The sequence below is a fragment of the Bos javanicus genome, chromosome 2, assembly GCF_032452875.1.
Source record: "Bos javanicus breed banteng chromosome 2, ARS-OSU_banteng_1.0, whole genome shotgun sequence".
NCBI lineage: Eukaryota > Metazoa > Chordata > Mammalia > Artiodactyla > Bovidae > Bos > Bos javanicus.
In genome coordinates this window covers 61,594,579-61,607,016 of record NC_083869.1, presented here as the reverse complement: position 1 = coordinate 61,607,016, position 12,438 = coordinate 61,594,579, and the positions used below count along the sequence as shown (strand labels likewise).

The 12,438-nt window shown below is 37.8% G+C and overlaps 1 protein-coding gene across 1 annotated transcript in view; it reads right to left on the bottom strand.

Annotated features, from left to right (window-relative positions):
• Positions 1-10,299: 10,299 nt before the first annotated feature.
• Positions 10,300-12,438, bottom strand: part of MCM6 (minichromosome maintenance complex component 6) — a 34,942-nt gene continuing 32,803 nt past the window's right edge. Inside the window, exon 17 of the mRNA XM_061439094.1 lies at positions 10,300-11,046. Coding sequence (XP_061295078.1) covers positions 10,930-11,046 — 117 coding nt within the window. The 3' untranslated portion in view covers positions 10,300-10,929. The remainder of the gene's footprint in view (positions 11,047-12,438) is intronic.

Sequence of the window (12,438 nt, the reverse complement as noted above, 5' to 3'; positions counted from 1 at the left end):
CTTCAAGGAACTGTCAGGAGGTTTGTGGAATACTTACTTTATAACTTCAGTTGAGGTTGTAAAATACCAAGCAACTATTAACACTTAATAGGTAACTGGATTATCTACAATAATGAAATCAGTACATGATTCATCAGTTTAGTTCAGTTCAGTCCAGTCACTCAGTCGTGTCCAACTCTTTGCGACCCCATGGACGGCAGCACGCCAGGCCTCCTTGTCCATCACCAACTCCCAGAGTTTACTCAGACTCATGTCCATTGAGTCGGTGATGCCATCGAACCATCTCATCCTCTGTCGTCCCCTTCTCCTCCTGCCCTCAATCTTTCCCAGCATCAGAGTCTTTTCAAATGAATCAGCTCTTTGTATCATGTGGCCAAAGTACTGGAGTTTCAGGTTCAACATCAGTCCTTCCAATGAACATTCAGGACTGATTTCCTTTAGGATGGACTGGTTGGATCTCCTTGAAGTCCAAGGGACTCTCAAGAGTCTCCTCCAACACCACAGTTCAAAAGCATCAATTCTTTGGCCTCAGCCTTCTTTATCAACCAACTCTCACACCCATGCATGACTACTGGAAAAACCATAGCCTTGACTAGACGGACCTTTGTTGACAGAGTAATGTCTCTGCTTTTTAATATGCTGTCTAGATTGGTCATAACTTTTCTTCCAAGGAGTGTGTCTTTTTATTTCATGGCTGCAGTCACCATCTGCGTGATTTTGGAACCCCCCAAAATAAAGTCTGCCACTGTTTCCAGTTTCTTCATCACATCCAATGAAGTGATGGAACCGGATGCCATGATCTTTGTTTTCTGAATGTTGAGCTTTAAGCCAATTTTTTCACTCTCCTCTTTCACTTTCATCAAGACGCTCTTTAGTTTTTCTTCGCTTTCTGCCATAAAGGTGGTTTCATCTGCATATCTGAGGTTATTGATATTTCTCCTGGCAATCTTGATTCCAGCTTGTGTGTCCTCCAGCCCAGCGTTTCTCATGATGTACTCTGCAGGTAAGTTAAATAAGCATGGTGACAATATATAGTCTTGATGTACTCCTTTTCCTATTTGGAACCAGCACCATTTGTTGAAGAGGCTGTCTTTGCCCCATTGTATATTCTTGCCTCCTTTGTCAATATAAGGAATCTGGTGGCCCCGCTGGAGTGGTGAGTGGCCAAGAGGGGATACCCCACATCCAAGATCAGGAGTGGTGCCTGCGCTTCACTGGACCGGCCATGTGGAGATACCCCTACGTCCAAGGTCAGAGAAACCCTAGTAAGAGGGTAGGCACTGGAGTGGCTGTGAGGAGATACCCCACGCCCAAGGGCAAAGGAGAAGCCCCAGCAAGAAGGTAGGAGGAGTGAATTCACTTTTAGAATCAAACCCCATATCTGCCAGAGATGCTCAAACAAACCTTGTGTGCACCAGAACCCAGGGGCCCCACAGAGACTGACACAGAACTGTGTTTGAGCATCTCCTGTGGAGGTACCGGTCGGCAGTTGTCTGCCGCAGGGACAGGGGCTCTGGGTGTGGGTATGGCATAAGTCCTCTTGGAAGAGGTCACCATTAACCCCCCCAGAACTTGCACAGGACTGAGAAATAGATTCTTGGAGGGCACAACAGAACCTTGTGCACCAGGACCCAGGAGAAAGGAGCAGTGACCCCACAGGAGACTTGCCTGGGAGTGTCCGGGAGTCTCTGGCAAATGCGTGGGTTGGTGGTGGCCTGCTGCAGGTTTGGGGGCACGGACTGTAGCAGTACGTGCATGGGATCTTTTGAGGAAGGTCACCATTATCTTCATTACCTCCACCATAGTTTGGCCCAGGTAGATTGCAGGGAGGGAGCACAGCTCCACCCATCAACTGAAAATTGGATTAAAGATTTACTGAGCATGGCTCCACCCATCAGAACAAGACCCAGTATCTCCCTCAGTCAGTCTATCCCATCAGGAAGCTTTCATAAGCCTCTTGTCCTTCTCCATCAGAGGGCAGACAGACTGAAAACCGCAATCACAGAAAACTAACCAATCTGATCACATGGACCACAGCCTTGTCTAACTCTATGAAACTATGAGCCATGCCGTGTAGGGCCACCCAAGATGGACGGGTCATGGTGGAGAGTTCTGACAAAATGTGGTCTACTGGAGAAGGGAATGGCAAACCAATTCAGTATTACTGCCTTGAGAACCCCATGAACAGTATGATTCATCAATGTAATATCAAAAAATTTTAAAGCCATAAGAGATGGCACAATAACCTCAAACTTTTCATACAATTTAAGCCAAGGAACCTGGAAAGTGAAGGAAAAAGTCCTTCACATTTTTTCTTACTTCAGTTCAGTCACTGAGTCATGTCTGACTCTTTGCAACCCCATGGGCTGTAGCACGCCAGGCCTCCCTGTCCATCACCAACTCCCCGAGTTTACTAATATGTTTTTCTTACTTACAAATTATCTTAAAATTTATTTACATAGCAGAACAAAAGTGAGTTCCTCACCAAACTTTTTTCCTCCTTTAAAAATACATAAGTATATACATGATGAATATATTTTATAAAAGATTCAAACAGTATAGAAATATGTATAAAATTTACTCATTCCCCTCTTTGTTTCCCTTCCTAGGATAATCATTTTCAATACTGTGCTTCCTTCCAATTTTCTTTCTCTGCATATATTAATGGTATTCAGGAGTCAGAGTGCCAGGAGTTTAAATTTCATCTGGTGGAAGTTACTTAATTTCTGTCTCTGCTTTCTCAGCTGCAGAATGGGGATATACAGGGTTGTGAGAATTAAATCAGGTCATTCATTAGCATATTTAGAACCATGCAACTCAATGATAGCTATTATTACATATACAAATGCAAATATGTGTACAACATTTCAAATATATAAAAGATACATGGAACTATGTCTAATGCAGTGTTCCTTAGCTTTTTTCCCCTGCACTTCAATTTAACCTCTTGCATATTGAATATTGGTTGATTCTTAATTTTAATATGTTGCAAATTAATATTTTTAGCTATACATCTTTGTCCACATTTAAGATAAGAGTTTTAGAAATTAAGTTGCTAACTCAATGGTGTGTCCATTTGGAATTTTGATTGCAATCCAAAGCAGGTTTCTTCAAACTTAAATCCTGCTTACAATTAGAAGTGTGTCTAAATCTCTCTGGTTTGCTCACACCTGTTATAAATTCACATTTGGACACATTTTAGGTTTGGAGGGGTAGTTTTTAATGTTAAATGGCTACCTGTTTTTCTTCTAAGATTTAGGTTCATATCCTTTGTACAATTTATTATGACATAGGAACTCAATAGTTTGGATATCATGTATTAAAATGTGATAGAAAAAAAATAGTCCCCCAGTTTTAAAATTTGGCTTATTTGAAGTGTATCTTTCAAAATACACTACTCTGTACCATATTTTTGAAAGCTTGTGTCAAATGTATTAATATTCTTGCTTCTAATCTTTAGACCTTTATTCCATCTTTATGTTGCATGTTACCAGAGTTTATAAACTTCTAATGGGTTGTTGCATAGGCCACTCCTTCCCCACTATTTGAAATGCCATTTATCAGAAGCAAAGTATTTGGGACTTCCCTGATGGTGCAGTAGATAAGAATCTGCCTGCCAGTGCAGGGAACACGGGTTCAATCCTTGGTCCAGGAAGATTCCACATGCCATGGAGCAACTAAGCCATGTGCCACAACTACTGAGCCTGTGCTTTGGAGCCCACAAGCTTCCACTAAGCCTGTGTGCTGCAGCCACTGAGGCCTGCGTGCCCTAGAGGCTGCATGTAGCAACTCCTGAGCCTGCAAGCTGCAGCCACTGAGGCCTATGTGCCCTAGAGGTTGCACGTAACAACTCCTGAGCCTGCAAGCTGCAACTGTGGAAAATTCTTCAAGAGATGGGAATACCAGACCACCTGACCTGCCTCTTGAGAAATCTGTATGCAGGTCAGGAAGCAACAGTTGAAACTGGACATGGAACAGACTGGTTCCAAATAGGAAAAGGAGTACGTCAAGGCTGTATATTGTCACCCTGCTTATTTAACTTCTATGCAGAGTACACCATGAGAAACTCTGGACTGGAAGAAGCACAAGCTGAAATCAAGATTGCCGGGAGAAATATCAATAACCTCAGATATGCAGATGACAACACCCTTATGGCAGAAAGTGAAGAAGAACTCAAAAGCCTCCTGATGAAAGTGAAAGTGGAGAGTGAAAAAGTTGGCTTAAAGCTTAACATTCAGAAAACGAAGATCATGGCATCCTGTCCCATCACTTCATGGGAAATAGATGGGGAAACAGTGGAAACAGTGTCAGACTTTATTTTTCTGGGCTCCAAAATAACTGCAAATGGTGACTGCAGCCAGGAAATTAAAAGACGCTTACTCCTTGGAAGAAATGTTATGACCAACCCAGATAGCATATTGAGAAGCAGAGACATTACTTTGCCAACAAAGGTCCGTCTAGTCAAGGCTATGGTTTTTCCAGCAGTCATGTATGGATGTGAGAGTTGGACTGTAAAGAAGGCTGAGCGCTGAAGAATTGATGCTTTTGAACTGTGGTGTTGGAGAAGACTCTTGAGAGTCCCTTGGACTGCAAGGAGATCCAACCATTCAAATCTTAAGGAGATCAGCCTTGGGATTACTTTGGAAGGAATGATGCTAAAGCTTAAACTCCAGTACTTTGGCCACCTCATGCGAAGAGTTGACTCATTGGAAAAGACTCTGATGCTGGGAGGGATTGGGGGCAGGAGGAGAAGGGGACGACAGAGGATGAGATGGCTGGATGGCATCACTGACTCGATGGACGTGAGTCTGAGTGAACTCCGGGAGTTGGTGATGGACAGGGAGGCCTGGCGTGCTGGAATTCATGGGGTCGCAGAGTCGGACACGACTGAGCGACTGAACTGAAATTAACTGATAATGTGAGTATTGATGTACAACTAGCATTTGTAGCATATAGCACACCTTGGAGATCTTTTCACATTGTGTAAATACTGATATATCTGATTCGAGGGCTGTATTGTGTGATGCTGCACCATCATTATTTTGTTGATTGGGTGTCATCGTCTATGCCTTTTTCTATACACAGGTATTTCTTCAGGAAAAATACTGGAGTACATTTGCTGGGTAATAAGGTAGTCAGCCATATTTTAACTTCTAATGGTACTAACAAATTTTTCCTTGAAAGCAGTGTCCCAATTTATAGTCCAACCAGTAGTGTATTACAACATCAAATTCCTAGCAAACCTACCAATGCTATTATACTACTATCAAATTATTAGTTTATATAATTTTGAATGATTTAAAAAATTTATTTGTATCAGTTCTGTATCTATTTTGGGAAATAATCTTTATTACCATTGTAAATCGAGAAAATATATAGCTACTGAAATTATATATAATTATATACATAATATAGTAAACATATATAGTATATTCTTCTCATCTGCAGCTTATTTATTCTGGACATTAATCCTGTCTCTAGTATTATAGGTTGACAAAACCTTCTCCAAATCTGTAGCTTTGGTTTTTAATTTTTAATGTATTAAATTTTGGTGTAGTCAAATTCATTGATTTCTTTATTGCTCTCTAGATATAGTTTTAAAAAGCCTCTTCTACTGGTTATAAGAAAAGCTAAAAAATTAATTTTTAAAAAGACACAACTGACATATAATATTGTATTTGTTTCAGGTGTACAACACAATCATATGCATTGCACAAAATCACCACAGTAAGACTAGTTAACATATCCATAACTAATATACAAATTTTTTTCCTGTGTGTGGTGAGAATGTTTAAACTCTCAGCAACTTTCAGATAGATAGCAGTAACTATAATCACCATGATGTACATTATAGTCCCATGACATTTACTTTGTAACTGGAATTTGTACCTTTTGACCACCTTCACCTCTGGCTATCATCAGTCTGTTCTTTGTACCTATGAGTTCAGTTTTTATGTAAACATTTTTTTTTCCTTTGGATTATACACTATTTCTCCTTCTCTGACATTTCATATAGCATAATGCCCTTCAGGTTCACTCATGTCACAAATGACAAGATTTCTTTTCAGAACTAATATTTGATTATACACAGTTTCTTTATCCATTTATCCATCAGTGAACACAGGTTGCTTCCATGTCTGGGCTATCGTAAATATTGTGGCAATGAACATGAGGGTGCATGTATCTTTTTGAATTAGTGTTTTCATTTTCTTCAGATATATACCAGAAGTGGAATGTTGGATTACATGGTAGTTCTATTTTTAGTTTTTTTTGTGGGGGAAACTTCAATGTTTTCCAAAGGTTCTCACCAATAGTACACAAGTGTTCTCTTTTCTTCATATCCTTGCTAACACTTACTTTCTTCATAACCTTTCTAATAACAGGTGTAATTGATACCTCATTGTGGCTTTGATTTTCATTTCAATGATGATTAGTAATATTGAGCACCGCTTCATGTGCCTGTTGGCAATGTGAATATCTTCTTTGGAAAAATGCCTATTCTGGTCATTGGTCTATTTTAGGTTGCTGTTATGTTTTTACGTATTTTGGGTATTAACCCCTACCAGATATTATTTGCAAAAGTTTTCTCACATTCTTTTCATTTGACTGATGGTTTTCCTTGCTGTGCAGTAATTTTTGGTTTGATGTAGTCCTATTTATTTTTGCTTTTGTTGCCCTTGCTTTAGTGACAAATCCAAAAAGCCATTGCCAAGACTGATGTCAAGGAGCCTACCATCTGTTTTCTTCTAGTTTATGATTTCAGGTTTTATGCTCAACTTTTAAATCCATTTTTAACTTCTGTGAATAGTGTAATGTAGTGATCTAGTTTTCCCACACCATTTAAGAGAATGTCTTTCCTTACTGTACCAATACCATAGTTTTACTATACCTATGTAATATAGCTTGAAGTAAGGACACATGATGCCTGTAGCTTTGTTCTTTCTCAATATTGCTTTGGCTATTCAGGATCTTTTGTGATTCCACACAATTGTAGGACTGTCTGTTTCTATGAAAAATGCCACTGGTATTTTGAGAGACTGCACTGAATGTGTAATGAAGGGCATTTTAAAATGAAGGGGCATGTTAACAATATTAATTCTTCCAATCTGTATGCATGGAATGTTTATCATTATCGTCTTCAATTTCTCTCACCACTGTCTTATAGTTTCCAGTATACAGGTTTTTTACCTAGGTTAAATTTATTCCTAGGTGTTTTTTAATTATACAACTGTAAATGGGATTCTCTTTTCTGATACATAAAAAAATAAATACTTGGCTGCATCAGGTCTTGGGGGTAGCAAGTGGGATCTTCAGTGTCATGCAGAGCTCTTGTTCTGGTACATTGACTTTCTACTTGTGGCATGCAGGCTCCAGAATACATGGGCTTCAAAAGTTGCGGCATGTGGGATTTTAGTTCTCTGATCAGGAACTGAACCTGTATCTCCTACATTGGCAGGCAGATTCTTAACCACTTGACCATCAGTAAGTACCCGACTTTTTTTTTGGTTGTGTCTTTAGGGTTTTCTATATGAAACATCGTATTATCTGCAAATAGTGACAATTTTACTTCTTTGGATGCCTTTCTTTCCTAGTTCTGGCTAGGACTCCATTTTTATTTATTGAATAAAAATATTCAGAGTGGGCATTCTTGCCTCGTCCCCAAGAGTATGATTAGCTGTGGACTTGCCATTTCATCTTATGTTGATACTTTCCCTCTATACTATGATGTTTTTTAAAATCATAATTCGATGTTGAATTTTATCAAATTCTTTTCCTTATCTATGGGGACGACAAGGATTTTTATCCATTTTGTTAAGCTGTATAATACATTGCTTGATTCGCAATGTTGAATCATCCTTGCATACCTGGAATAATCCCACTTGATCATTTTAACATATTATTGAATTAACGTTGCTAATGTTTTGTTAAGGCTTTTTGCATCTATTTTGTACATCAAGGATATTGATTGGCTTGTAATTTTCTCTTCTTTAGGTGTCCTTGTCTCATTTTGGTATCACGGTAATGCTGGCTTCATAGTACCTCCTCTTCCATTTTTGGAAACTGATAAGGACTGGTATTAATTCATCTTTAAATGTTTGGTGGAAGTCATCAGTGAAGCCATATGGTCCTGGACTTTGTTGGGAGGTTTCTGATTTTTTATTCAATCTCATTACTAAGCAGACTAATTAGATTTTTCATTTTTGTCATGATTGATAGTGTTTTTCTAGCAGTTTATCTACTAGGTTGTCCAATTTGCTGGTGAATATCAACATCTTATGATTCTTTATATATTTCTGTGGTATAACTTATCTTCCATTTGTTTTGTGAGTCTAGTTATAAGTTTTGTCAATTTTACCTTAAAAAGAAAAAAAACCGGCTTAGTTTTATTGCTCTTTCCTACCAACTTTGGGCTCTATTTCCCACCCCACCCAAGATATAAAGTTAGGCTGAGATCTTTGTTTCTTGATAAAGGCATTTATTCCTATGAACTTCCCTCTTGGATTGCTTTTGCTGCCTCCCATCAAGTTTTGCTATGTCATTTTTCCATTTTCGTGTTTCATTTTTAAATTTCTGTTTTGATTTCTTTGACTCATTGGTTAAGTAGGATGTTGCTTAATTCCTACATATTTGTGAGAACTTGAGGTTTCTGCCTGTAGTTTTGTTTTATATTATTGTCAGAAAAGATGCCTATTTCAGTCATCTTTAACTTAATAAGATTTGTTTTGTGGCCTAACATATGATCTATCCTGAAAAATGTTCCATTTATACTTAAGAGGAATCTGTATTCCGTTGCTTTTGCACAGAATGGTCTGTGCCTGTTAAGCTCATCTGGTCTAAACATACTACTTGAAGTCTATGCTTCCTTACTGATAATGTCCTTTGATGAAAACTGGGATACTTAAGTCTACTATTATTGTTTTGCTGTCTATTTTCCCTTAGGTTTGTTAATATTTGTGTCATATATTCAGGTGTTCCATGGCTTTATTTGCACATCTTTTCCATACGTCCTAGAGATATTTCCATTTCAAACATCTTCATTTCCCTCATTTTAGTTTGTATAATGCAGAGAGCATGGCTGTTACCATAATTTATGTAGTCATTTCCTATCTGATGGACATCTGTTGGGATTTGGTTGAAATTAGATTAAACTTATGGTTGACAATTTACAATATTCAAGATGTCCTTTTCAGAAACAATTTACATCTATCCACTTACTAAATACTTGTCTAATTTTCTTCATAAAGATCTTATACATAATCCATCACCCATTAGCCACTTCACTTCTCTGACAAGTAACATGTAGATAGAGGGGATGTGTGAAAATGTAAGCACACTTACTCAGATGTATAAAAACTTACTTTAGTTGTTATTAACTGTCTCACTTTGCTTTAGAGTCCCCACTTTCACTAATAGCAAAATTGGGGGAGAAGACAGATTCACCATTAAGGAACTCATCTTTCCTGGCCGTCACACTTTCCTTTGATCAAACTGAAGTTTAAATTCCTGTCAGGCTGTTTCTCTATTCAGAAACGCCTTACCCCATCTTCTTTATCAAGTTGGGAACTGGTGCAGGGAAGGAACTCTTTCTTGCGGTTTTCTGTTTTTACTAGTTGTTCTTCCTATCACCTATTACTGGAACCTTCTGTCTTAGTCCATTGCCTTACTCCAGCAGCTCCTGCTCAACAATAAGTCTGAGATCCTGTACACTGAAGTTTCTTGTCTCAAAAGGCTTGCCTACCCCCATTAATTAGTAACATAGTTTTCACACAAGTTTATACCCTGTATCTGCTAACTGTGCAACTTCTCTGTTTCCAATCTCCCTTATCTTTAGTGGTGAGTGAAGTTTCTATTAGAGAACTTGAGTAACATGTATAAACATTCCCTGACTAGCCCCACAGACCCCCAAATACCATCTATTGTCAAAAGCTGCAACAACAGTAACTTCTACACCATGAACCTATGATCAAAGCTAAGCCTCAGAGACTGTTAATATAAACTGCAGTAATTCTTTTCCTAGAAAAATGCTGTAAAATTTAAGGGTGGTTGTATATATAGAAAAACGACATTTTCCATCTGTTGCCAAAAGCTGCAACAATAGGAACAAGTACATCATGAACATACTGATCAAAGCTAAAGCCTCAGAGACTGTTAGTATCATAAACAGCAATAATTTTCCTTGAAAAAATTTAAGGATGGTTATAATATAGAAAATGATCAAAGTTCCCTTAAAAAAGCAGTCAGAAAATAATTCTGAGACCTTACTCTTAGAACATAGAAATTTTAAAAGTTACTAAAGAGTAGTGGAAAAGTATAATAAACTTTTTATTTTCATAAACTCTCTTAAAAAAACAAATAGAACTTGATTTAACTTTTAAAAGTCATCTCCAAGGTCTCTTAGCTTTCATACTATCAAATTCTAATAAGGACTCTCCTCAGAGGAAGTTATGTGTAAATGTTTACCATAATGTCATATTTCCATCCCTTTTCTATATTCATGAATAAATGGAAGCAATAATTTGAGTAGACTAGAAATAAATCTAATAGACAACTGCTGAAAAAGTTTTTTCTGGTGAAAAAAAGCAGTAAATGATACTTGAAAAAAGTTATTTCTCCAATATGATATCACATAACATATAAGCAGCAGACCTTTTTCTACACATGAAAACACAAGGTCTTAGTTATAGAAACAACACATTATTGCAATCCAACTTTTTTTAGACAAGAAGCACACTAAACAAAGGGATAAAACCTGTGTTGGTATAAAAGGAATATGACAATATAGGATAGGACAATCAACTTGGTTCTTGTTCCTCAACGTAAATCTTCCTGAATCATTGCTCCCAGAAGCATTTCTCTGGCTAGCAGAACTCCATCCAGACTCCAGGCCCGAGGTGGAGGGCCATAGTTCCTCCAGTTTCTTTCAATAGCTCAATCTTCAAGCAAATAGTTAGGGTTAACTACTAAGTAGGGATCTTCTTCATAGCTCTCACTTCCTTCTGTGGAGCCTTTCAATCCAGCTTGGGTGAGCTCAATTAGAACATGATCCTATGAAATACAAATGGTTGTCCTCAGTTCTTTAGCAATATTATTAAGAATGATAAGATACACAAGACCTGACCCTCCTTCTAAATGTCTGATTTTAACCAGGTTCCCTAGCATATCACATCATGTACTTAAAAATAACTTCAAAAAACATGATTTTATGATCATGTAATTATATAAATCCTGATAAATATGTTTACTATTCTATTTATCATTCAAAGTGTTTAATACTTAATATTATGTTAATTTTTAATTACCGGCCACTGAACTCTTTCATATACCACCCATTCATAATTCAGTTAGAAGTAGAATCTAAAGATAATTAACATAATTTTCACTTTGATCTATTAACTAGTAAAAAAAAAAAAAAGTAGAACATGCCATGTGGCTTAATAAACTTGATGACAGATTTGAAGCCATGATATTGTAAGTCAGTCTAGTATGTCCACAAACAAGGACTCCTACCTAAGGCCCATAGAGAGGAACTCAGGAAATAGTGATTTGATCCTAAGATGGAAAACTCCAACAGTATGAGCATTAACTAATACCATTAAGATGGATTAGACACTTTCAAGTACTCTATGTACAAACACATCTTCATAGAAAGCACACTTGACCAGCCCAGTACAAGTTCCTTAGTCTTTTGTACCAAATTGGCTCAGGAGGTGAATCAAACTTAAAAACGTAAGCCCAATTTAGATCAGTTAGTTTTACAATGTGTCCCAATGTGGATTTTTTGCATGAATTATTTTTATCTTAACACTGATTCCAGGGCCACTAGGAAGGGAAGGGCTGGCCTGATGCAAACATACTGTCTACTAGACAGACAACTCTGAGCACAACACCACCCCACTTCAGCTCTATTTTTATACATATTATTTATTAAATTTTGAATGGAATAGTTCTTAAAATCCCCCCACCTGTAATCACAGACTCATCTAGTTCTACAGGGAAATAGTTTATCAGATGATAAACTCTGATGTGTGACAACTATAATATTTATCAAGTGAGCACTGTGAAGTTAAATGCAATCTCTGCCATTTGAACAGAAAAACTCAATCATTTAACAAGTATTTGAACCCTTTCTGAGCTAGGCACCACTGCCTAGGGGGATTGACAAAATAAAGTCCCTGCCCTCATGGTGGCTGCACATTATTAAACACCTAAACAAAGACTATACTGCCAGGCAGTGATAAACACTTGAAGAAACAAGCAGGGTTAGGGGGTGACAGCAAGGAGGAAGTCTGCTATTTCAACAGATTAAGCAAGAAGCACTACTTTGAGAAGGCAACATTTGAGCAGACATTAGAATGGAGGAGGGAATATGGGGAAAGAAACAAAGGGCAAGTGTAAAAGCCTTCATACTTGGTGTGTCTAAGGAACAGTCACAAGGCC